We start from the raw sequence: 24410 nt of genomic DNA on the forward strand, positions 1-24410 counted from the left end.
TAATACATTTATATTAAATGGTCACCTGAAGCTTAACAGATTCTGGTAATCTTGTCTGCAATAAGCCCTTTGCAGGAGCTTTTGTTTCTTTTACTGCTTTCTCTCCAGCTTCTACAGCTTTTTCTTCAACTTGTGTAACTTCTTCCTTCTCTGTCCTCTCTTCTGTTTCTTCCTTGTGATCCCCAAACACATTGGGATCAATGAGGAGTAACACTTGCTTCACATCATCGTCATCAAAAACCCCCATTATGAGCAATGTTGCTATCAGTTTAAGAACAGGAACAAACTGGAATGCAACCTGTCCTCCAACAGGGTCTCGTATATGAGTACCACTACACTGTACTGCCTCTGTTAGCATACTTATGGCCTTGGATTTAAGTGTATCAAGGGGTATCTCTGGGCTGGATGTCTGATGCTCTTCACTGGTCACAATAAAGCACGGAGTAGAGAAATTAAAGCCTGGTTTCAGACAAGTGCTAAGCCCTACTCCAGGTAAACCATGCTTCTTTGTTTCATCAGGATATAATTTAATAGTTCGAGTTTCATCTGTAACTGGAATGATAAATTCATTGTTCATCATAAGCTTGGCTTGCTTGGCATGTTCCAAATGAATACTAATGAGCAAGTCGTAGAATCCAGAACGTAGGAGTCCAGGTAAGTATTGATTATCTATTGTATAAAATAGCTGAGATATGTCCACGTGGCTACAAAGTGCATAAGCAACTCTAGTGTTACCTAGAGCACTAACTGAGCTATAGAGTTTTAAAGTGTGGTAGTGAAACTTCATCAAATCTTCTTGTTCACATAGTTCCAAAATATCAACGCATCTGTTATCACATAAAGAAAGAGAACACCAGTCAATCTAATGAATAATAATTTTGTAAAAGAAAAGTTTCATAATCTCTCCACATTTTGGTTAGTTCTACTTTAAACCATTAATACTAAGGTTGATACTGACTAATCTTAACATGTGCATCATTCAACCACAGTAAACGGTGGTAATAATTTTAAGATATTATTTACAATATAGTACTCCATAGACAAAAAAAGGAAAAAAGTAAGCCAGAGAAGCTTCTTTGGAAGCTATGGTAAATTAGAGCTTGTTTTTAAAAGAAATGTATTTGGAATGCTGAAACTCTGCTGTAATACTGTTGCTAAACAGTACCTACAGTTTATTGAGGATTAATCTTTAATTTTTTCCACAAATACAGATTTTTTTACTCTTTTCTTGAATTCAGTTTATTAATAAATAAAATTGGTTATTGAATTATTAAAAGAAGCTGCAAAATAACTGATAAAAGTACAGCAGTTTTATTTCTGCTATGCTTTTGCTTAGAGTTTTATCTTTCACCGGTTACGATATTTGATATTTGGGTACATCTTTATTACCCTCACTCTGAAGATAAAACCTAATTAAAACCTAAGTGAAGATCCTATCAATAAGAATATAAAAACTTAATTTATGTAAATTCAGAGCATATAAAACAGGAGTAGATTGCATGTTTTCATTACAGAAAATCTCAGCAAACGAGTACTTGCAATCTTCTTTATATTTGCTTTTTTCAAGCTGAGAAAAATCTGTTTAAAGACCTAGAGATTTAGAGATATTATTCTATAATATAAATAGAATTAAATAACCATGTTTTCTCTTATGTATGCAAATGTCATCACTTGGCCTTAAAATTATGCAGCCTCTTGTTTCTGCTTAAATGTCACAAATATAATATAATAGCAGATAAGATCAGAAATTCTAAACAACTCTAGTGTAAATATTCTCCAAGGCAGGTTTAACCAATACCCAGATATCAGCTTTCAGTACATTTTGTCCACATCAAGTCAATGTACTTTCTTCAAAATGTACCTGTTTTCTTCCGGGATATGAAGTGCCATCATCTGCAGAGGTTCCAAACACTGCACAACCCAGCCATGACGTTCACTGACACGCTCAGTTTCTACTTTTAGAAAGTTGTTTGGCATCCTACTCCATAAAACAGGTGTAATTGTTTGCACATCAAGGCGAGGGGGACACTGAGGAACAGGATTTCTTTCTTCACTTTTAAAAATGGCGGCTGATAAAGGCATGGTATTCTGAAATGAATAAATGTATTATAATTATTTTTGTAACATCTAATTATAAATACATCTATAACACCAAAAGGAAGTATAATTTATTGATAGCAAAGAATGCATAGAAATATATGTTATTACAATTCAAAAAATAATCAATTTAAAAAACCCCAACATTAAAGGGTTTAGTTAACTTTATTTTGACAAATGCTGTTTAGATTTGTTGAACAATTAACTTCATATAATCATTACATTTATAGAAGTAAATGTAGAAGTCAAATAAAAAGTCACGCCATTGATTTAATCTTCACAAACAAATTCAACTGAGCAAGAACTTCTGTGGCAATAAACATATTTAAAAGAGAACCTTTATAGAAAGTATTTCATACCTTTAATTTACCAAGTTCAAACTGAACCAAGTTAGTGCTCGTAGGCTGTACAAAAGTTGCGGGAAATAGCTTTGTGTTTGGTTCAACCTAGAAGAGAAATGAGATTTGAAAATTTAAAAAACTAAAATAGCAACAGGAATCTTCTCCCAGAATATGACATCATATAAAATACATACTACATAGCTTATATTTAATTATCAAATAACTACAGACACTGTATTAAAGTGTTGATTAGTATCCACCTGTAGTTTACTGTTAATAGAGTAAATCATTTGCTAGGTTATCTTTATAGACCCCCTAACTTTCAGGCAGCTATGTCTGCTGCCTTATGCGCTCTCAACACCTGTAACCAGAACTTTGGTAACACTACATGATTCTTCTCATATGTATCCAAATCCAACACCGCATTCTAGAGCAGCTCCTTAAAAATCCAGCCACTTTACAGCTACATACTTTGGCTCTGGCTCCAGAAAACGCACCCCCAACACAGGCTGAGGGTAGAATACAGCTTTTTAGACCACCACACATCTTGTAGAGTTCTTTCGCATTTTATGCCGGACAAAATTCACTACCAAAAAAGGTCAAAACCAAATTTCTAAGAGGGAACCAGAGGGGGATAAGAAGAGGGTGAGAGTGCATTATTTGTTCAGGATAGTGGAAATCCTTATTTCCTATTAAGATTACTGAATTTCTGATCCATACTCCAAAAGTGATGAATGTAATTTTTTAAAAAGATCTGAAAGACCTCTTTATTTCCAGGCTTACCATTTGTCTCTGGCCTTATAAAATCACCGTGAATCACATAAAATCACAGTGCTGCAGTTTTAAAGTGTCTGGCTGGGTGTGGGATTTTTTTGACAGCTACATTATCCTCATTTCCCCATTATACCTGGACTCAAAGTACATGTCAGAGGAGTAATACCAGTTTATTCTGAAGAATTCTCTACAAGATCACGAAAAAAAAATATTTAAAAAGATACTCGTAGAATAGCATATTAAAAAGATTTCAGTGCTCCAGGGTGGCTGAAAGAAGGCATATTTTATATAATCAGTTCAAGGTTTCAGGAGTTCAATTAAATATTTTAATCAAATCATTGTTGATTTTGTGTACTACACATATATGTTATACATATTAAGTACAATTACAATACTTGCACTGTGAAGGAATACAACTCCTAATTTTGAGGATAGCAAATTACCAAAAATTCAAACCAATAAACAGAAAGGGAGTCACAAAAACAACATTAAAAAAAAAAATCTATATTCTTTTAGGTGAGAAAACAGCTCCAAAACAAAACAGAACTTAAACAAAATGTAAAATAATAACATACAATGGAAACTCTGTATGTAGGAAAAAGTATATTCAGAACTATGACTGTTGGGATAGACAACATAATGTGCAGCCATGTACGTACATTCTAATATTTTTGATAAGCAGAAAAACCACAAACCCAAATCCAGAAACAAAAGGTAGCAGGGACTGAAAGACACTACTAATAAAATGAGTCCTCTATTTCATTAAAGCCTGAAAGTAACTGACTGAGACAATGTAACTCTCAGCCTCTGCCCAAAGACAGATATTTCCTAGTAATAATAACCAAATTTGTAATTTCTAATCTTGTTTGAAAGCCAGAAAACCATTACTAACTCAGAATAAAATAAAATAAAATGTCTTGTAAACCAACATTTAAGATCTCCTTTCTGCTATGAATACCTTACCATTGGCCTAACAATTAATGACAAAATCTGAAATATATATGTACATACTATCTTTCATTTACTGTTCTGTTATAGACAGCGGGGTTTTTTCTGAATGTCACCATGGCATTTAATAGTTGGATCAAGAACTACAGCAAAAGTCATTTCTTCTCCTCAATATGTTGACCTGTGGGCCTTTTAGAATAAAAACAGCATACAAATATTGTTCTCTCTACTTCAGTTAAGAAAACTGGAAAGTGCAAACGTTTACAAGGTCAGAATAATTATCTTGCAGTCTCTAGACCAGACGAATATGTCATTTGCTGCAATTTGGGTGAGAGATTAGATTTACTGAAGTATTTTAAAGATTTTATATTATAGTAAAAATATTCAAGAAATGAAAATTAAAACCATCCAAGACTATTTTCACTACTTTCAAAGATAGAGAAAAGATTTAAATCACTCCAAATAGGCAGAAGTTGAGAAATATTTCACCCTCAGACATAACACTCCTGTTAGAATATACACAGAATCACAGGGGTTGGAAGGGCCCTCTGGAGACCATCTTGTCCAACCCCCTGCGTGAGCAGGCACCCCCAGAGCAGGGGCACAGGGCCGCGTCCAGGCGGGGGGTGAATGTCCCCAGGAAAGGGACCCCACAGCCTCCCTGGGCAGCCTGTGCCACTGCTCTGGCACCCACATAGGAAAGTTTTTTCTCATATTTAAGTGGAACTTCCTATGTTCCAACTTGTGACCATTGCCCAGGTACTATTGAAAAGAGTCTAGTCCCATTGTCCTGACACCCACCCTTTAGATATTTATAGATATTGATGAAATCCCCCCTCAGTCTTCTCTTCTCCAGGCTGAACAAACCCAAGTCTCTCAGCCTCTTCTCATAAGGGAGATGCTCCAGTCCCCTGATCATCTTGGTAGCTCTCTGCTGGACTTGCTCAAGGAGTTCCCTGCCCTTCTTAAACTGGGGGGCCCAAAACTGGACACAGCACTCCAAAAGTGGTCTCACTAGGGCAGAGCAGAGGGGGAGGATAGTCTCCCTCGCCCTGCTGGCCACACACCTTTTAATGCAGCCCAGGATACCATTGGCCTTCTTGGCCACAAGGGCACAGCGCTGGCTCAGGGTCACCTCGGTGCCCACCAGCACTCCAAGGTCCTCCTCAGCAGAGCCGCTCTCCAGCAGGGCACCCCCAACCTGTAACGGTGCCTGGGGTTGTTCCTCCCCAGGGGCAGGGCCTGGCACTGGCTCTTGTTGGATTTCATGAGGCTCCCCTGGGCCCAGCTCTCCAGCCTGGCCAGGGCTCGCTGGATGCCAGCACAGCCTCCTGATGGATCAGCCGCTCCTCCCAGCTTGGGATCACCAGCGAACTTGCTGAGGTTCCACTCTGTCCCTTCATCCAGGTCACTGATGAGTATGTGGAACAGGGCTGGCCCCAGCACAGACCCCTGGGGAACACCACCAGTGACCAGCCTCCAGCCAGGCTCTGCCTCATTGATCACGACCCTCTGAGTTCTGTTGTTGAGCTAGTACTTTATCCATCTCACTGTCCACTCATCCAACCCACACTTCCTTAGCTTGCCTATGAGGATGCTATGGATGTGTAAGGGACTAGAAATTTGACTCAACATTGTTGGCAGGCAAGTTTGACTACCGAAGCCTGATCACCACAGCAACTGAGCAGGACAGTTTAATCACCGAGGCAGCCCATTCAGTTCTACCCGACACGAATGTGTGTCATGTTGTCTCAGAGTACATGCCCTCTGTGCATGCGCCCGGGACAGGGGCTGACTGACAAGATTTGTGGGGGACTTGGACCCTCTAGAACTTTCCAGCACCCTTTAGTGACAGTAAGTGACAGTACTGGGCATGTGGCCCACTGCCTAGTGGGAGGCATGGGTATGCAAAAAAGTTATTGACTATGCAAGAGGACAACCTTATAAAAAGGGGAAACCAGTGGGGACCATGAGGAGCAATCTGGAACATTCCCCCTCCACCCAGATTCGAAGACACATTGGACCACACAGACCAACGGATGGACTGCACGGACGGACTGACCGCCACTGATCTGTGGTGGTAGCTACTGCAACACTCTCGCCCTCTCCCTTTCTCCCTTTTTCTCTCTTTCTCTGCTTTTCTCTCACATATTTATTGCTGGCCAAATAAAGTGACTTGGCACTTGACTCCTTTTTGAGTCAAGAAACAAAAAAACAAACCAAACCAAAAAAGACCAGCAAAGCATGGGGCTTAAGCACTTTCATCTTTTCTTCTTTTCCCAGGATGTTGACATATAATACCCCTCCAGCATGGCATGGAATTCTCTGACCACTCTTACAAAGCATACCAAAATCACAACTGCTAGATCACTTCCCACCCCCATTTACAGTCTGTGTGCAACCCTGCCATAATCATCTTCAATGCAGTCAGTATACAAAGTTCCATTAAATTTAGCTGAATAACATTTAACTTTTGTATGCATTAGAGATTTGTGGGGCTTTTGTTGATATAGAAAAAAAATGACACATTGTGGATAATCTCTTTCACAGAGGATGCCATACTATGGACAACTGATCTTACTAAAAGCAAATCTCATCAATTGGTGCTGAAAACTTCCGTCAACTACTGATTCATTAGCGTAATGACTCCATGTTTTAAGAACATTAATAGCATTTACGGACTGTCCTACTTATTTTGGCTTGGCACATTAATGCATATTTGAATTTTGGGGTTTGAAACTTATCAAATCACAAGATCTCCAAATCATAGCTATCTGTAGAAGACACAAACCCTGGTAATAATAAACTAAATTTATCTATCCATACCAGAAATTACTATATCTAAAGACTAATTTGATCCTATGCTGAATTAAATATTTCCCCTATCATATAACAGATTTAATTGACAAAAAACACTTTAAAGAATAATTACAATTATAAATCAAGATTCTGAAACACAAGAATTGAGAGGTAAAAAAATATTTTTCTGAACATATCTACCAAGAGTCCTTCCTCAGCATTTGAAAAAACCGCAAGAAGTCGCAAAAATGTAGCCTTACAAAAGAAAGAGAGAGAGAAAAAATGTGGGATAAAACAAAATCATATAGGAAACCATGTTATTGTCACACAAATAGTGCTCAGTTAGATTTCTGAACAAGAAAAAACAATTTTATAATACTATCGAAATGACCAGCTTAGTACTAGATAGCTTCCTGAAAATCTGATAATACCTGATAACAAGTGCCAAGCTCTTTTCCATTGGCTGTGAATGACAACATTCCAGTAGCCAGGTCAACAAAGCATCCAATTTCTAAATCAACATTACTGCGACCTGATCTCTGGGAATTAGCAATTACATCTCCTCCCCAGACCATATAGCAATTGCTCCGCTTCACGCTGAAAGAACAGCAAGAACAAAGAAAACAGATCATAGGTCACACTGAACTTGACTAAGTGTTCATTGAATATGTACTTTTCAATGGAGTAATAGTTAGAGATCTCAAAGGTGCTTGTGCTGCTATTAATTTTGTTTCCTCATTAACAGACCCCCTTCTTTTTAATAATGTAAGCACCGTGGGTAAGGGATCAGACTAAGTACACTTTTTTCCTTTTTTTAGAATTGTGAAACAATTTCACATGCTTCTGTGTGATTATGTAAGGCACTTTAAAACAAATAACAGGTTCACTCACAGTGACCAAATATGGATGTTAAAAGAAGCATCACAAAACATTCTTTCAAACAGAACATTAATGAGAAATATACTCACTTTAACAAGGCTATGTAAAACACATTAATATATAAATGAGCACAGAATACTCCTACTCCATAATCAATTTTCTTATTAGTTTAAATTAATGTTTAAAATATTCAGCTTGTGAATAATTCACATTTGAACAAGTGTTAAAACACAGTAAATGATAAATAAATCCATACCTTTCATGAACCCTGCCTCTCTCATCACCTAAAGTAACTGTCACTGTACAATTTTTATTTAGATCAAAATTCTCACTGTAAAAATGATAGTCTGGTGTTACCCAGCCAACCCAGACAGAGGATGGGTCTTGGCCAGCAAATATCCGTAGTGAATAAAAATACTGAAAAGAGGAAAAGAAAATATTAGTAATAGAAATCTAAATTATTTCATCAAGGAATACTCAAATGGTGATTTAAAAAACTTTCCTATATTTCAAAGTCTAATAATAGTAATTCAAATTCTCTTAATATGTCGTTTAAACTGCTAATAAATTAAAAAAACAGACCAGTGGTTTAAGATAGTGAGGTTTATGCCTCAAGTCATACAACTCTGGGCATTATTATTTATACACAGTGTTCTATCTTAGCAAATGAATGAAAAGGCTTCTTTCAACAGATTAATTTCTAATGAACATGCTGCCACAACTAAATCTACTTCAAAATTATGAAGAACTAAGCATCTCAACATATTTACTTACCGTAGTAGAAGGAGCAGCAATTTCTTGGCTGTGCTTTCTAAAGGTAAATGGATATCAGTAAATTAATTTGAAAAAAAAAAGAAAAAAGAAAAAAGAAAAAAGTAGTGAAAACAGTACTCATTATTAAAACTAAGTATACTTACAAGCTATCTCATGTTTGCTGGGTACTGAGTACGCACAATAAATTAAGTATGCAAAGACTGTACAGGATACAGATAAACACCCAAAATAATTGATTGCTGTTAAGGCAGAGATGGGGAGGCAGGGGGAAGAGACAGATTTACAGCCATTAAATAAAGATGAAGGCAATGCTGAAAGTTGCTGAACTCAGTAGTACCTGGTATCTCTAAAAATCTGTCCCACAATCTTTTTTCTTTGCATGGATTAGTCACTTTTCCAATAACAATGAGTTATTGAACAATAATGTAGATGAGCATTAATCCAGTGGGCAAAAGATTCTGAGCTGTTTTTCCAGCCTGGCTGAAGAGCTTGGCATATCCCAATAATTTTGAAGGGACGACGGCTGCTTAGCAATGAACAACTATAAACCTTGTGATGCACCTCTTCAGATATGCTTCGTTCTTGTCTGGATATAGCCTTCTGCAGCAAAGTTGTGTGGTAAATTTATTAAAACCATCAAGAACAAAAAATCTCAGTAACATGCATCCTATGCTAGTGTGTGCTTAGTGAGAAACCAAGTACAAAATCCTGAGTGTACAATAATAAAGAATAATAGAACGTATTACATTTACATTGAGAGCATGAAATCGGATAACTAAAACCAAGCCTAACCGTTTTTGGAAAACATCAGATGAAGCATTTTCCACACCCGTGCTGAAGTTGAATGATGAGCGGAACTCAATGGGCATACTCAGACGACAATATATCATGTCTGAATTGCTGTTCTGTGTGCCAAATGTCTTGTGAGTAACTTTTAACCGAGGTGGACTCTCAATGGTTCCATCAATTCTCCATATCTAAAAATAACGGAAATAAGTTTAAAATAGTGCTATTCCAAGAAAAACCCTAAAAACCTTCATTAAGGAACTAGAGGATGAAATAACTGAAACAGTCAACTCAAATTTTTCAAAATTAATTAATTTCAAATCTATGCAATTCAGCAAAGTGTATTTTGTTTAAGAAGGAAACGTTCAAAGGCAAGTATTAGGGAATAATTGCCTAAATACCTATATTAAACTAAATGGCCTAAGGATTATGTAAAAAAACTCATCAGGAATTCACACATATCACTGCGGAGTATAATAATGTGGAATATTTTATACAAAACATAGGATATATTATTGTGCTCTAGAGTAGATTAGTTAGGGAGCTGTGGAATTCCTATCACTGACGCAACATAAGAACAAATGAAACCAGTATCACCCAGCAACACCACAGCTACCCTTAAATGTCCCTCAGGTTAGCAAAGTGGACTAAATCAGTCTCTGCTTAGCTTTTCCATTACCTTAGGAGATGCTGAATTCAGCTGAACAATTTTTAGGTACTTAAGAAAAACGTATAGTAGAGAAGGTTTAAAGAAATGAAAGCGAATGTAAGATAGAATATCAAAAAGGGTTCTAAGAAATCACCATCAACATGTTTCAAGTAGCTACCCACAACAACATAAATTAGTAAGACATGTAACAGAACAAATAGGTATATCCATATGAATGGTAATACTACCATAAACGCAGCTGGAGATAGACAAGATCATCTGGAATTATCTAAAAGTGACTTAATAGATTTATATGACAAACTGTCTGATGACAGTAAGTATTAGTAAGGCTTTAATATCTCAGCTTGCTAAACAAACAGTTGATAAACAGAACAGGTGTTTTCCCAACATGTAATGTTACCTCAACGTGAGGATGATTTTTTGGCACATTGACAAATGTTGGTAAGCGTTTACTAAACCACATAGCAACATCTCGGTTCATGTTGACAGCAAAAGGTTCAAAACCTTCTTGAAGGCCACACATTGTATAAAACTTGAATGTACTGGCATCCATTCCAAGGTTCATACGACCAATCTGAGATAGACCCAGTGCACAAATTGGAACAAAACCTAGGAAAATGATACAACAACACCAATAAACCAACAGTAATTTATTTGAAGAACAGAGCATTCTATTTTGGATCCATCTAATGTGAAATAAACTTTAGCTCTTATAAATAATGCACATGAAGTGATGACAGCAGCCACCTTAAATAATATTGTCTAAGTCCAATATAATTTCTACCAAAAACCCTGAGGACTTAGGCAACGAATGGACATTACATGCACTATCCCATTTATTTAAACATTAAACCAGTTTAAAAACTCTTATTAGTAAGTAGTAGTAGATTTATGTGAAAAACAACCAGAAAAATATCAAGTCAAGAGGTAGTTTTGTAGACAATCAGATTTGAAAAAACAAGATTTGCTCAAGTCAGTTATTCATTTACTAGAAGAATCAGTTATGTTCATCATTTTTAGACTAATTAACACATCTTTATACAATGAATTGGACACTAGAAGACAACATTGGCTAGATAAAAGTTATTAACAAATGTTAAGTAAGCTCTCTGAGGGCACTGAAGTTTCAAAAGGACTTTGAGATGAAGTTCAGGTATTTCAGTACATCTGTTTACAATTTAGTTTGTCACCAGTAGCCGTAAATTTGGTGCCAACCTTCATCTCGCCATCATTCACGATGAACAAATACACACTTCTTTAATGTGGGCTTTTTTTACCACTGAAATTTTTTGGTCTCCTTATACCTGTAGCAGCCAATAGACAGGGATGAAAGGCTGTTGAATTATTTCTCCATCTCTCGAGAAACAGAACTTGGAGCAACTACAGGGAAAAGCCAACAGTTCAACCTTTAAAGGAGAAATGTTCTCTCCTACACTTCAAGCCTTCAGGAAAGCTCTCTTAAGGCAGTCCGTCATTCTCTACCATTAGAAAAACTGTCAGTTGTCAGACCAAAGAGGGACAGTGAGCAGCTGCAGAGTCTTCTGGCAATTACTAAAGGGCATGAAGGCTGGAGGAGATATGCTTCCAAAGAAAATGTCAACAAAAAAAATGAAATAAAACTGTTTGAAAATATTCACGGCCTCCTTTAATACAGTCACGTAGATACTACTGTTCAAAAAAGCAAAGGCCAAAAACAGAAAAAGAAAAATAGCCCAGGAGAAGGAGAAATGCAGATAAGCTATGAATGGGATGGAGAAAAAAAAAAATTACAAATCAGACTCAATTTAAGTTGCAAAGATTTGTTCTTTCAGTGCATCCTCTCACCACATAATATTCACTTTGTCCTTCACAGACAAGAACTTGATACGTGTATGCTCCAGGGAGACAATCAGAGACTACATTTTCAGCTTTTGGGAATATTTCAAGGTGTTTATTATTACCACTTCTTCCTAATGCTGAAGTCCTGTGAGTAAGCCTAGAAAGGCTCGAAGAAAATTTACTCATTCTGATTGCCGAAATCCCATTAATATCTACCTCTGCTTAAAGGAAAAAAAGAAAAACAATTTGTGCCATGTAAGTGCTCTTTAAAAAATTTTATGAAGTTAATGTGTAGCACAGTCTGAAGGCTCACATGATGAAATATTCTTTCTCATCTCACTAAGCCATTATGACAGCCTAGTTTTAATGGGCTTTGTTTTGTTTTGTCTTCTCACAACCATGTAACTGTAAAAAGAAAATTACCACTTTCTATTCCAAAGTCAGCAAATGCAAGTTCTGAACCTTTACTGGTTATAAGCAATTCTCCATTCAGAGTAAAGATAATGGATTTGTCATCCAAGTTTATCATACAACCAACCACGTCTCCTGGTTGCCAACTTCGTCCAAAGAATCCACTGCCTTGATGCCAACGCTGGCCCTAAACAAAAAACCACGCAAATAAACACCATGCTAACAATGAAAAATAAAACATAAAATAAATTAATTCAAACAAACAAATATTTCACCTTCCAGGATCTCAAAGTAATCTGCAAACAGTACTGATCATGGCTTTCAGGTAATTAATTATTATCTGAGATATTTCACACAGAGAAGCTAAGGCACCCTAACTTCAGTGGTATGCAAACAGCAGTTTAGAACCTGGATGATAACCACTGTTCACTGGATTCCATTTCTCACATGCAGTGTTTATCATCATCCTTCTGGTCCTTCAGGAGTCAATTTGGGGAAGAAAGAATGTGCAGAAAGTGGAAAAGGGAAAACAGAACAGCAGTTCTCTCTTCCCATCACTGAAGAAATTTAATTTTACTTTTGTAAAACACCACTTATAAAAAACAAAGGAAGTGAATGCTGTATTTTGTTTATCCTTACGACACGCATCTTTACTCAGCTGGGTATATCCTAGGAAGATAGATATAAATCAACGCACCTTTGTTAGCATAATTTCAATAACCAGAACCGAAATGCAGATACTCTCCAGCATGAAACAGAGCTCAGAGGTATCTTTATATGAATCAAAACTATTCCAGTAGTTGGTCTGGAATATACAGAGGAAGCCTAGACTGGAGTTCTCTGCCTCGCCTGTTCATAGGTCAAAAAAGATAAAGATGTACTGACTTTGCTTCCTTCAAATACAAATGCTTGGTCATCAGCTCCCAGCTCTATGTCAGGTCGACAGCCTGGCCTGGCCCAGCCAACACGCATATCTCCACCTGTCACAGCTTCGAATTCAAAGTACCACTTTCCAGACTTCACTGCATAAGACTGTTCTACTCTGAAAAATCGTATCTTGTCAATGCTGACTTTTTCCACTGTTTGGTCAGCTGCAAAAATAAACAGAGGAAAAAAAAAACCCACCTTTTGTAATAAGATGAAACTATAAATGCCACTGTTCAGCTGTCACCTGTCCCCAGTATTTTCTGTCTCTGAGGACAGCCATTATCTACCATTGCATGTTTAAGAACCTTCACAGTAAATGTTAAAACAGGAGAAAGAGTAATCAGCATACAGAGGCTAGCACATTCTAATTCTCTACAGGATGAGTGATCATTCACTATTTAGAATCAGAATATTTCAAAGTATCACTCAGTGCAGAGCCCCAAACACAAAACTGGCTAGAGGAAACCTCAGAAGTGTAAGATTATTACGTTCAGTATAATCCAATGCAATAATGCAGTATTACAACAAAATACTTTCCTACACAAGCCAATACATTTAGAACATTTTACAAAATTATCAAAGAAGTTCTGTTTCAGTTTGGATATTTTCAAAAAATTACAATGATATAGCAAATAAGAAGAAAATGTAAACAAATTTCTGCTCCAGATTTCAATTATAAAAGATTATTGAACTTGGTGCACTTCTTTGACTGCTTCTTAAAAACTGAGTTTGACTTGAAGTAGTCAAACTTAATCTGCATACCATGTTAAAAAATTCTTTTAAATTAGTCCCATATTATTTTCTTTCATTATTTCCAAATGAAAACCAGTATGTCCGGTCACACTCCAGATATTATCCAACCTAAAAATAATGGAAATTAGAATTATGGTATCATTAACTACAACTAATTTTTTTTTTAAAAAAAGAAAAATCTAAGTAATATACAAGTCATTTACAAAGTATATTTGCACCTTTCATTGAAGTACACTGCAAAAATACACTAGTATTAATTAAGATTTTACGTTTTTCCTATCTATTTCAGTGTTTTATGTCTTCTTCCCAGCACTGAGGGGAAAAACCGCCATGATTCTTATTGGAAGTACATACCTATCTCTTGGTCAGGTGGCTCAATATTATAACCATAGCCTGCAAATGTTCTAACAGCTTCACGGAGGCTATCTCTGTTTGATTTTTTAGTACGTTCATCTAATAATGCATATGGCACTAGCCGTGGATTACGTTTGTTCTTAAGATCCTAAAAGGGGTTATAAAAAACAAGAAGAAAACCGTTTCAACACCACAAAGATTTTATATAATGATTCAGAGTGTATTCTGACATAATGTTAAGATTAGAGAGAGACAATATTGATGAAGAACAGTTCTATGACTGCAGGCCCAACTGTCAGTATTATTAAAAACCTAAAGACAAGAATGAAAGAGAAGTATGTAAATATATTCTCATACATCCTGCAGCTGCAGCCATGCAGGTCTGACAATCTACTCAGACTTGCATGGGCAAGGCTTCTTCTGCTGTTCCTCACACCCTCTAACTTTTCCAGACATTACATGGCATTCAGTATTTATCCTCTTATTTCACACTCCCAACTGATGTTCTAGAAAACAAAACGTCACGTTCATTATTTATTACAAATGCATCTAAATAAGTCCTTACCTGCTGAATGCCATAGGTCCATCCTTGCTTTATTCTGTCTTTTGCCCAGACATTATGTGCATTTTCTGCTAGTCTGTCAACTAGAAATTCTTGAGAAGGTAACAATTTCACTTCAGAAAGATCAAGAGGGGCAGGTTTATATCCATTTGACATCATGTAACTGTAAGTCCACAAAGGAAAACAGAGAGTCAAGATACCCCACTGATGGCATTTAAAGTTTTCTATGTGGCATCCATAGGGTGGGGGTACACTTTCTCTCTCGCCTTTTCAATCTCCTGCTCTCCCATTTCTTTGCAAAAATCCTGCTTTGCATTTGGTCTTTGACTAGGTTATAAATTGTATTCTAGCAGAGAGCGTCATTTTCCACCTACTTGCACCCTATCTAATTAAACAAGACCCAGACCACCCTAAATAGTTGCTATGAAAAAACAACTAGTTATTAAATGAGTACTCTTTACATTTTTTTATATTTGTCATTTAAACCTTTCCAGTAATTTCTCTTTTAAAGATCTGCATGATGACCTCTTAGAAAAATATTTTTAATGCATTATTAAGCATTGTATTTTTTATATACTAGTCTGTAAAGTTTATATACTAGTTTATGTACTGGTCTGTAAAGACTGAATTTTTCCAACAGAGGAAAACATATTTTAACTATTTTCTTCGCACTTTTTCATTTAACAAGTTTAGTCTTTTTTAGTAGTACGTATAACCCTCTCCAAGCCTTCCACATAGTATAAAGACTACTCTGCTGGTTTAGACATATGCAGACTCTCTTGCTCAAATCAGATAATTTCCATTTGTTAGGATGATTCATGTAGATGGGAGATATTTTAACAAGAGTCAGAAACTAAGATTTATTTGTTCCGTTACTGAAGACAATAGTATCAAAACTGCTTGCAGTATGAACCTTGGGAAATGTTCTTTTTTCCTTTTTTTAATTAACCCATCAACTGGATCAGGATTACCATCTCCCGTACCCTAAAACTATTTTACTGCTCTCTTTAAAAAACTAACTTTGTTTCTCATGGATCAAGCTGTTTCAGGAAAAGCACATCTTGTGGGTTGATAAACTGATGTGAAATGGCAAGTATCCAAACCACGTTTTCTGTCTTCAAGTTTTGTTGCAGGGCAGGTCCCAGGAGGACTACAGAATCCCCACAGACAAGGCTAAAATATAGACGTAATCCTTGACTAATCTTAGCCACTTTGGGGGTGATTATTACTGATGACTTAAAGATGTCTAAATAAAAAAGATCATTCAACTATTTTAGCTTGAACTGCCATAGTTCAGCCACCAAAGGAAAAATATGTGCAACATTATATAAACAGTAATTTTCAATTTTTTTTATCTTCTTTAAGGAAATGCATTTGAAAATGTCTCTAGAAAAATGTGTATGTTGAACAAACCTTTTCTTGGAGGAGAGGGAAGGAGAGAGGCAAAATGAAAGAGGAGTTATGGGAAAATGGTACACCCTCTTTCAGGTAGATTAGCTTACCATCATATACATATACTTTTCTTTGCTGTGTGACAGAAAAGAACCAAAATGTTGCTTTTAACTTTGGAATATCTGTCCTAAGATCATGTAACACAGATATAATTGCATGTGGTTTAAATATGCGACTACCTGTGCCTCCGTGAATTGCTCCACAAGGTGATGTAATGCAGCAGTATTCACAGGCAACCATCATCGCAGGCAAGATGACCAACCACGTGCTCTGTGAGCCCATATCAGGTATGGGGTTCATATCAAGCATTTTTGAAATGACCTTACATTATTTTCATTTAATTAATACCTTGTCATTACAAATAATACATAAGAGTTACCATAGGGTACATACTTTTTGGGAAGCTTGACTTTTTTAAGATCTTCCTCAGCTGCTGGTTGAGCATGAACAATGTGACATCCAAGGGCCAAAAGGGTTCTGCCAACATGAAAAAATGGCAGCAGTGAAACACAACATTGTAATGCTCACCCATTTTATAAATTTCTTTTGGTTTTAGTATAAATACGCAGAACTAATGATATTTAAAGACCAGGGAAGTCGTTCAAATTAATGAAATTTCAAAACCCAAATATTTTAACTTCTCAAAAATAACAAATAAAACCTTCAAAGGTACAAATCTTTGGCTTGAAAGTTATGCCACTTTATTAAAACCAAAAGGATTTGGTGTTGTTTTTTTCTTTGTATCTCTGTAGAGACAAGATTTTTCTAAATTGCTCTGAATGTGTTCCTGGAACTTCTAGCAAAGTTAGCAGAACACACTTTGAATGAGATATTCAAATATTTTTTTATCTTACAAAAGTATGAAGTGCTTGAATAAAAATAAAAATAAACCAACTTTATTTTCTCTTAAATTGAAAGCTCACTTGAGGGTTTCTGTTGACATTTGTAGGTTATAATTCTTCTCTGTCTCAGGTAATTTTGAGAATTCCACAAGACAAGGATGATGCCTTTTATTATCATCCCGTATCTGTAACAAAGCAACAGAAAAGAGTACTTTCCTGATACCAGATTCAAGAGAGAATCAGAGTAAAAAATCAGTGAATTCTTTGTGATAACGAAGACATTGTAAACAATACCATTTATCTTTCCTCAATGGCAGTGACCTATCACTATATAAATGAACTTTCCCATGATTCATAATGCACACTATAAGTACTCCTTCATAATCAACAAAATCAGAAAAATAGAGCTATTTCACATGTTCTGCATAGATACACGAAACACAAAAAGCAAGCCTGTAAAATCAATGAACATTTCTGCTGAATGCCTGAACAATATATACTGAATAGAGCACAATCTGATCTACTGCACACATTCTGATTTTAAAACCTTAAAGTATCATTTCGTAATGTTTTCCAAATTCTACTGGAATAATAAAGCAGAGCATTCTTTTTCTGATATCAGTATTAGTTTTTGAATACCTATGTGACACTTAAGTAACGAAGCTCGTTCACTCAATGCCATGTGCTTCTATCCTGATGGCAATGGAGTCACAACATTTCATATACAAAACTTTTTTTCCATTGCCAAAGCTTAGAAACATTAAAAAGGTTAGTAAAGCTTAGAATTTCAGTAGCAATGACATTTTAGCAGATAGTATGATAAAGTTATTGAAGAAAAAGGTAACTCAAGTCCTTAAGTAAAATCAGCAGAAGAGAATAAAAAGAGATTCTTCTGAGGTAGGATACAGTTTTGATGGGCACATGGAGGACTACCCCAGTAAATCTGAATTTGAAAAGAAGCAAGATGAAGTAAGAACTCAAGGCAGAATATAGACTTTAGAATATTGTATTACTAGGCGAAGGTACCAGTTTGAATATAATTGTTGAATTTAATATAAAATTCTGAATATAATATTCTTGGCCTACCCTTTTAAAGTTTTTCATTTGGTAACATCCATTGGGCAGGGAATCCTTTGTCAGATGCATTTAAATAACTTTAACCTGTTAGGTTATACCACATTATAAGGGATCATTATAATAATAATTTTTAACTGTAACTAATTAAATAAAAAAACCTGAGCTTTGAGGAATTTGAATGTTTACAAAACTCAACAAAACCCTTTCTCCAGTATCAAAAGAAGCCAATTTCCACAGCAGACTTTTTGCTTGTTATCTCTTTGACCCCCAAAACTAGACTAACCAAAGAGTTAGTTGAGGGGTTACTCACTATTGATATGATTTTAAGTAGAATTCCATTTTGGTATAGCTAGCATGTTTCTCAATTAAGATATTTTTTTTAAATTCTTAACTACTTATAATGCTGAAATATGTGCCTTATTTATATTCAAAATTTGCCTTCTAATCACTGTCTCCTGCCACCTTACATGTTCATCTATTGTTAGTATTGTACAGACCTCAATTAAATAGTCCAATCCAACTTCCAAGCTGAGGTTTTCTGGTAGGCAACTTAACCTAATATAGGTGACTGTACCCAGACAGCTCATTCAAAACATACCTTGCCATATGTCCAGCCCAGTTCTATTTTATTCATTCCCCACAGCTCATGAATATTTTCAGCTAGTTTGTCCCTGATCTTTTCAAGATGAAAAGGAAGGGCAATCTAAGAAAAGAGCATAACAATTCCACAAATAAGAAAAGGTTCCAGTTACCACACCTTGTAGATCCAAGATCACCTAGTTCAGTTAAGTACACCACAACACACAAATGGTGAAGTGCTAAGAAAGGGGACACGCCAGATTAGTTTTTATACTGTGAATTTAAGTTTTGTTAAAACATATTTTACAATTCCATTATTGCATACTTAACATACCTGACTGGTGTCTATTGGACAAGGGATAAAGGAAGCTTGGGAGAGGAATTGTGTTGTACCCAGCAAATCCCTCACTCCTTCAGAATCTCTCTTATATTCTTTCACTGGTTCCAGTTTCATCTTCTCTTTTGGAAGCAATGCCTCATAACAAGGAGCATATCCAGCAGGAGGCAGAAATTTAAACTCTCCATGACGTCCACCCAATAAGAAACGAACTCTGTGCAATTTTCAATGAAGAAAATATACTCTTAAATAGTCACCATATACTAACAGTACAAAAAAATCGGCTAGAAATATAAACATTTATTTGAATAGCATTTACAAAAATGTAGGTGTATTTCATACTCTGATAAACACCAAAGAGTTACCAAGCATTCATACGAGCAGATACTATCGATAACACCATCACCTACCCACTATTTTTTGAAAATTTGTTTTGGCCAAAGCAAAAGTAATTATTCAATGCAGCAGTGTATTTAAAAAAGAATAATCTTACTTAAAATCAAAAGGTTGTAAACTGTGAAATGTTTAATGCATATAAATGATCTGGAAACACAAATCTAATTTCAGTTGGACTGCTACTCTAAGAAATCCCATAGGGACTATTTAAATACCACTTAAAAGTTTTAAAGTAACTTCTCAGTGCACTCATGCAGGCAGTTGGTACATGAGGAAAAAAAAAAACCAGAGGACATGGTGAAAACAACCCACTACACTCATAATACATAAATCAAGCAAACAAAATTATACCAAACACTACAATTGGGAATGAGTATCAGAAGTGTAACTAAGATTCCTATTAAGCCCCTAAAGTTTTCTCTTTCTCCTCAGATACATGTTTTTCATATAAATTTAAGAGGATACCAGGAAAAACAACCAAGAAAAACTATCCAACTTCATACTTCGGTCCTCATGTAGGCAAACTCCAGAGATAAACAACCACAGAAAATTAAAAACAACTGTTATCTCTAGAAAATGGCCCATACTTTTGTTGTGATGGGGTGACCAGAAGAAGCCTATACCACTTTTTACTTATAATTTTAGAAGTACTAGAACTATCAGATCAACATATTTCACTAAGACACATTAATAATATAAAAGAGGACAAAAAATTACGACACACAAGTTTTCTCAAACAGGATGTACATAAGCACGTCATAAATATCTGAAACAGTTCAATGTCCACAAGAAAAACATTATTATTGCTTACTTCTAATTTCTTTTTTAAAATTCACTGTTTAAAATATTTAAATTATCCCAAGGCAGCTAAATATTTGAGAAGACAACTCTGAGCTTAGACCTCTGTTTATGGCAAGCCCGCACCCAGAGCAAAATACTCTAAAAATAAAAAGGAGGTCAATTTCATTTTAAGACCTGGAAGCCTAACCTCCTGGGTAGACAAAAGTCAAGGAAAGAATCAAGATGAAAAAACTCTCATACAATTTTTCCCTTGCCCACCACACCCCAGTAAATAGTCCCTTGCTTCCTGTCAACTTGGTCAATGTTTCTGAGTTGTAGCAAACCATTCAATCCCACCTGATCTTTATGACGTTCTCATTCTATCCAAGGCCTGTTTTGTCCCTGCTCTTCACTGCAGTATCTAAACCCTCACCCAGGCCATATTCTCCTAATGCTGTGCATGGTCTTTTAAAAACCTGAACACTCCAAGAAGCTGTGGCTTTTTCTCTTATTTTAAAAGAAATGTTTAGATCTTTCGATTTTAAAAACTTGTTTTAATTTGTCTGACTTTAACCTTAAAACGAACCCTCCTGAAAATAAAATATAAAGCAAAATAACTCCTAAAAGACAGCTAGAAATATTTAAACAGATTGAGTTAGGTTAATTACTACTCCTTATGCTTCATTTTGGAGTGGGGCTGCACACAGGGAACTACATCTATCATTCTAGCAATTTGCTAGCAGCTATACTTAGTTTTCGTAGCCTGAATGACAAGACTATGCTAAACAGTCTTTTTCTTACTACAACGGCTGTCTGTGAAAGACATGACCCCCATGATAACAGTATTTAATGTACCTCATGTTTAATTACTAAAAGCATCGGGCATTTACTTTTAAGATACTGCTTTTCATGCCAACAAATCCAGACCCCTAACTTCCCTAAAAACTCGCTGGATGGCTCATTTAAAGTTCACCCCATATTTCATTCCTTTATCTCCACGTTTACACATTATTTAAGAGGTAAAATGAATCTGAATAGAAGAAAAGAAAATAGAAGAAAATGAATTCTCAATACAGCGGTGCTATTTAAATTCCTTGATTATTGGAATGGCCATATTATGGTATTACAAGTAGAGCTCATAGTAGCATTGTAGAAGGAGGAAAAAAAATTGATAGAGAGGGAGAAAATGCCTACAGTAAAAAACAGAATAAGAGACAGTGCAGGTAAGCAGGTGCTAACAAGGGTTTAGAGAGGAAAAACTGATTGTCATGGTTCAGCCTCAGTCAGCAACTAAACACCATGCCGCCGCTCACTCACTCCCCCCACCCGTGTGGGACGGGGGAGAGAATTGGAAGAGCAAAAGCACACACACAAAAAAAACCCCACTTGTGGGTTGAGATACGAACAGTTTAACAATTACAATGAAAAGAATAATAATTATAATAATAATGATTATGATAGTAACAATAATGATAATATAAGAAAATGGAAAAGGGGAAAAAAAAGGAAAAAAACAGAAACACAAATGATACAGCCGCTCACCACCCACCGACCGACGCTGCCCATCACCGAGCCACGATCGCTGCCTCCCTCCCCCAGCCAGCCCCTCCAGTAACACACTGGGCATGGCGTGACATGACAGGGAATATCCCTTTGGCCAGTTTGAATCCCCTCTCTCGGCTGTGCCCCCTCCCTCCCGGCTGCTTGTGCCCCCGGCAGAGCCTGGGAAGCTGGAAAAGTCCTTGACTAGCACAAGCACTGCCCAGCAACACAAAACATCAGTGTGTTATCTCAACATTGTTTTCATACTAAGTCCAAAGCACAGCCCTGTGCCAGCTGCAGGGAAGAAAATTAACTCTAGCCCAGCTGAAGTCATGACACTGATGATGGAACAATGAAGCAGACCGAGAATGAGAGACTGAGAAAGTCACAGAAAGCAGAGGAAAAGCAGATAAGCCACAACAGAAGTAGAAACATAAGAGTTTGTGCCTAGTGCAGAACACCCTCCACTCAGGAACTCAGGATTTTCATATAATAACATTTCTTTGGTGTTAACAGATGAAGAAGATTATATATAACCTGCTACTGCCATCAGCTACTATTAACTACAAGGGAAAAAGCTCTCACAAAATACACAACACTGAATAAAATGAAGAAAAATAATTACACCAGTGTAGGTAGATTTCTTGCAGAAAAAAAAGTAGTGAACATTTTTGAAACCTCTTCTACTAATGCAGCTACATAGTAGGGTCACTTCCAGAGAATAAGAGAATTTTGATTTATTAAGCCCTTCCCAGGCTTCTTAATTCATAGAAACATTCAGGTTGGAAACAACCTCTAGGATCATCAAGTCCAACAGTCAAACCAACACTACCACACCTCCTAAACAACAGGCCGAAGCTCCACGTACGTCTACATGTTTTTTTGAACAGTGAAGGGATGGAGACTCTACCACGTCTCTGGGCAGCCTGTTCCAATGCTGAACCATTCTTTCAGTAAAGATCGACACTCCCACCCAGCTTGGTGTCATCTGCAAGCTTACTGAGGGTGCACTCAATCCCCTCATCCAGATCATCAATGACGACATTGAACAGGACCAGACCCAACACTGAGCCCTGGGGAACACAACTCGTGACCGGCCGCCAACTGGATGTGACTCCATTCACCACCACTCTCTGGGCTCGGCCGTCCAGCCAGTTTTTAACCCAGCACAGAGTGCACTTGTCCAAGCCGTGAGCAGCCAGCTTCTCCAGGAGAATGCTGTGGGAGACAGCCTTGTGTCAAAGGCCTTACTAAAGTCCAAGTAGACAATGTCCACAGCCTTCCCCTCATCCACTAAGCGGGTCACCTTATCACAGAAGGAGACCAGGTTAGTGAGGCAGGACCTCCCTTTCATAAACCCATGCTGGCTGAGCCCGGTCCCCTGGGTGTCCCGCGTAATGTGCTGCGTAATGGCATTCAGGATGATCTGCTCCATGACCTTTCCCGGCACCGAGGTCAGGCTGACAGGCCTGGAGTTCCCCGGATCCTCCTTCCGACCCTTCTTGTACAGGGGCGTCACATTCGCTAGTTCCCAGTCATCTGGGACCTCCCTGGTCGACTAGGACTGCTGATAAATGATGGACAGTGGCCTGGCAAGCTCCTCTGCCAGCTCCCTCAGCATCCTCAGGTGGTTCCCATCTGGCCCCATGGACTTGTGAACATCCAGGTGGAGGAGCAGGTTGGTGACCGCCACCTCTTCAACAACTGGGACTTTATTCTGCATACCATCTCCATCTCCCAGCACAGGGCCCTGACAGCCCCAAGGATGACCAGTCTGACTATTAAAGACTGAGGCAAAGAAAGCATTAAGTACCTCAGCCTTCTCCTCATCTTTCATGGCAAGGTTACCTTCCGCATCCAACAAAGGAGGGAGATTCTCCCTGGCCCCTCTTTTGTCACTGATGTATTTATAAAAACGTTTTTTTGTTATCTTTAACGGTGGCGGCCAGTTTAAGTTCCAGCTGGGCCTTCGCCTTCCTAATCTTTTCCCTGCATAACCTCACAACACCCTTGTAGTCCTCCTGAGTCGCTGCCCCTTCTTCCAAAGGCGGTAAGCTCTCCTTTTTTTCGAACAAGCTCACTTTTCACCCTTACGTGAAATCATCACTAAACAAATCAGTACTTTCCTGCCCCTCTCCCTCCAGCTGCAGGTAGGGCAGAAGTGGAACAACAAAACAGAACAAATCATACATGACTTTGGCAATACTTTGTGTGACAAGACAGCAAAGAAAACAATTAAAATTAAGTCGTACTTACTTTACACCTGCTGATAAGCTTACAACAGGGAAGAAAAACCCTTCTGTACTGAAGTTCTCAAACATTCCTTGTACAGGCTGTCCATTAATGCGGAATGAAATGCTGGGTACACCTAAATCCAAGCAGCAGCTAACCACATCATCAGATGCTAATAAGTGCTGATTGACAGATGCTACAGCTCTGGGTACTCGACCTAGGATAAAAGTAATCAGAAAGATAAAAGTAATCAGAAGCTTTAAGCAGACTCTTACAGTTT

The 24410-nt window shown here is 37.1% G+C and overlaps 1 protein-coding gene across 1 annotated transcript in view; it reads right to left on the minus strand.

Moving 5' to 3' along the window:
* The window catches only part of RYR3 (ryanodine receptor 3), a 204527-nt gene that overhangs the window by 120864 nt on the left and 59253 nt on the right, over window positions 1-24410 (minus strand). The window contains 17 exon segments of the mRNA XM_064460023.1: window positions 26-827; window positions 1862-2088; window positions 2457-2543; window positions 7391-7556; window positions 8095-8255; window positions 8613-8649; window positions 9405-9589; window positions 10469-10677; window positions 12310-12484; window positions 13183-13388; window positions 14332-14479; window positions 14897-15056; window positions 16739-16822; window positions 17269-17372; window positions 18863-18967; window positions 19178-19394; window positions 24155-24347. Of these exon segments, the coding sequence (XP_064316093.1) occupies window positions 26-827; window positions 1862-2088; window positions 2457-2543; window positions 7391-7556; window positions 8095-8255; window positions 8613-8649; window positions 9405-9589; window positions 10469-10677; window positions 12310-12484; window positions 13183-13388; window positions 14332-14479; window positions 14897-15056; window positions 16739-16822; window positions 17269-17372; window positions 18863-18967; window positions 19178-19394; window positions 24155-24347 (3266 nt within the window).

The sequence above is a fragment of the Phalacrocorax carbo genome, chromosome 9, assembly GCF_963921805.1.
Source record: "Phalacrocorax carbo chromosome 9, bPhaCar2.1, whole genome shotgun sequence".
NCBI classification, from domain to species: domain Eukaryota; kingdom Metazoa; phylum Chordata; class Aves; order Suliformes; family Phalacrocoracidae; genus Phalacrocorax; species Phalacrocorax carbo.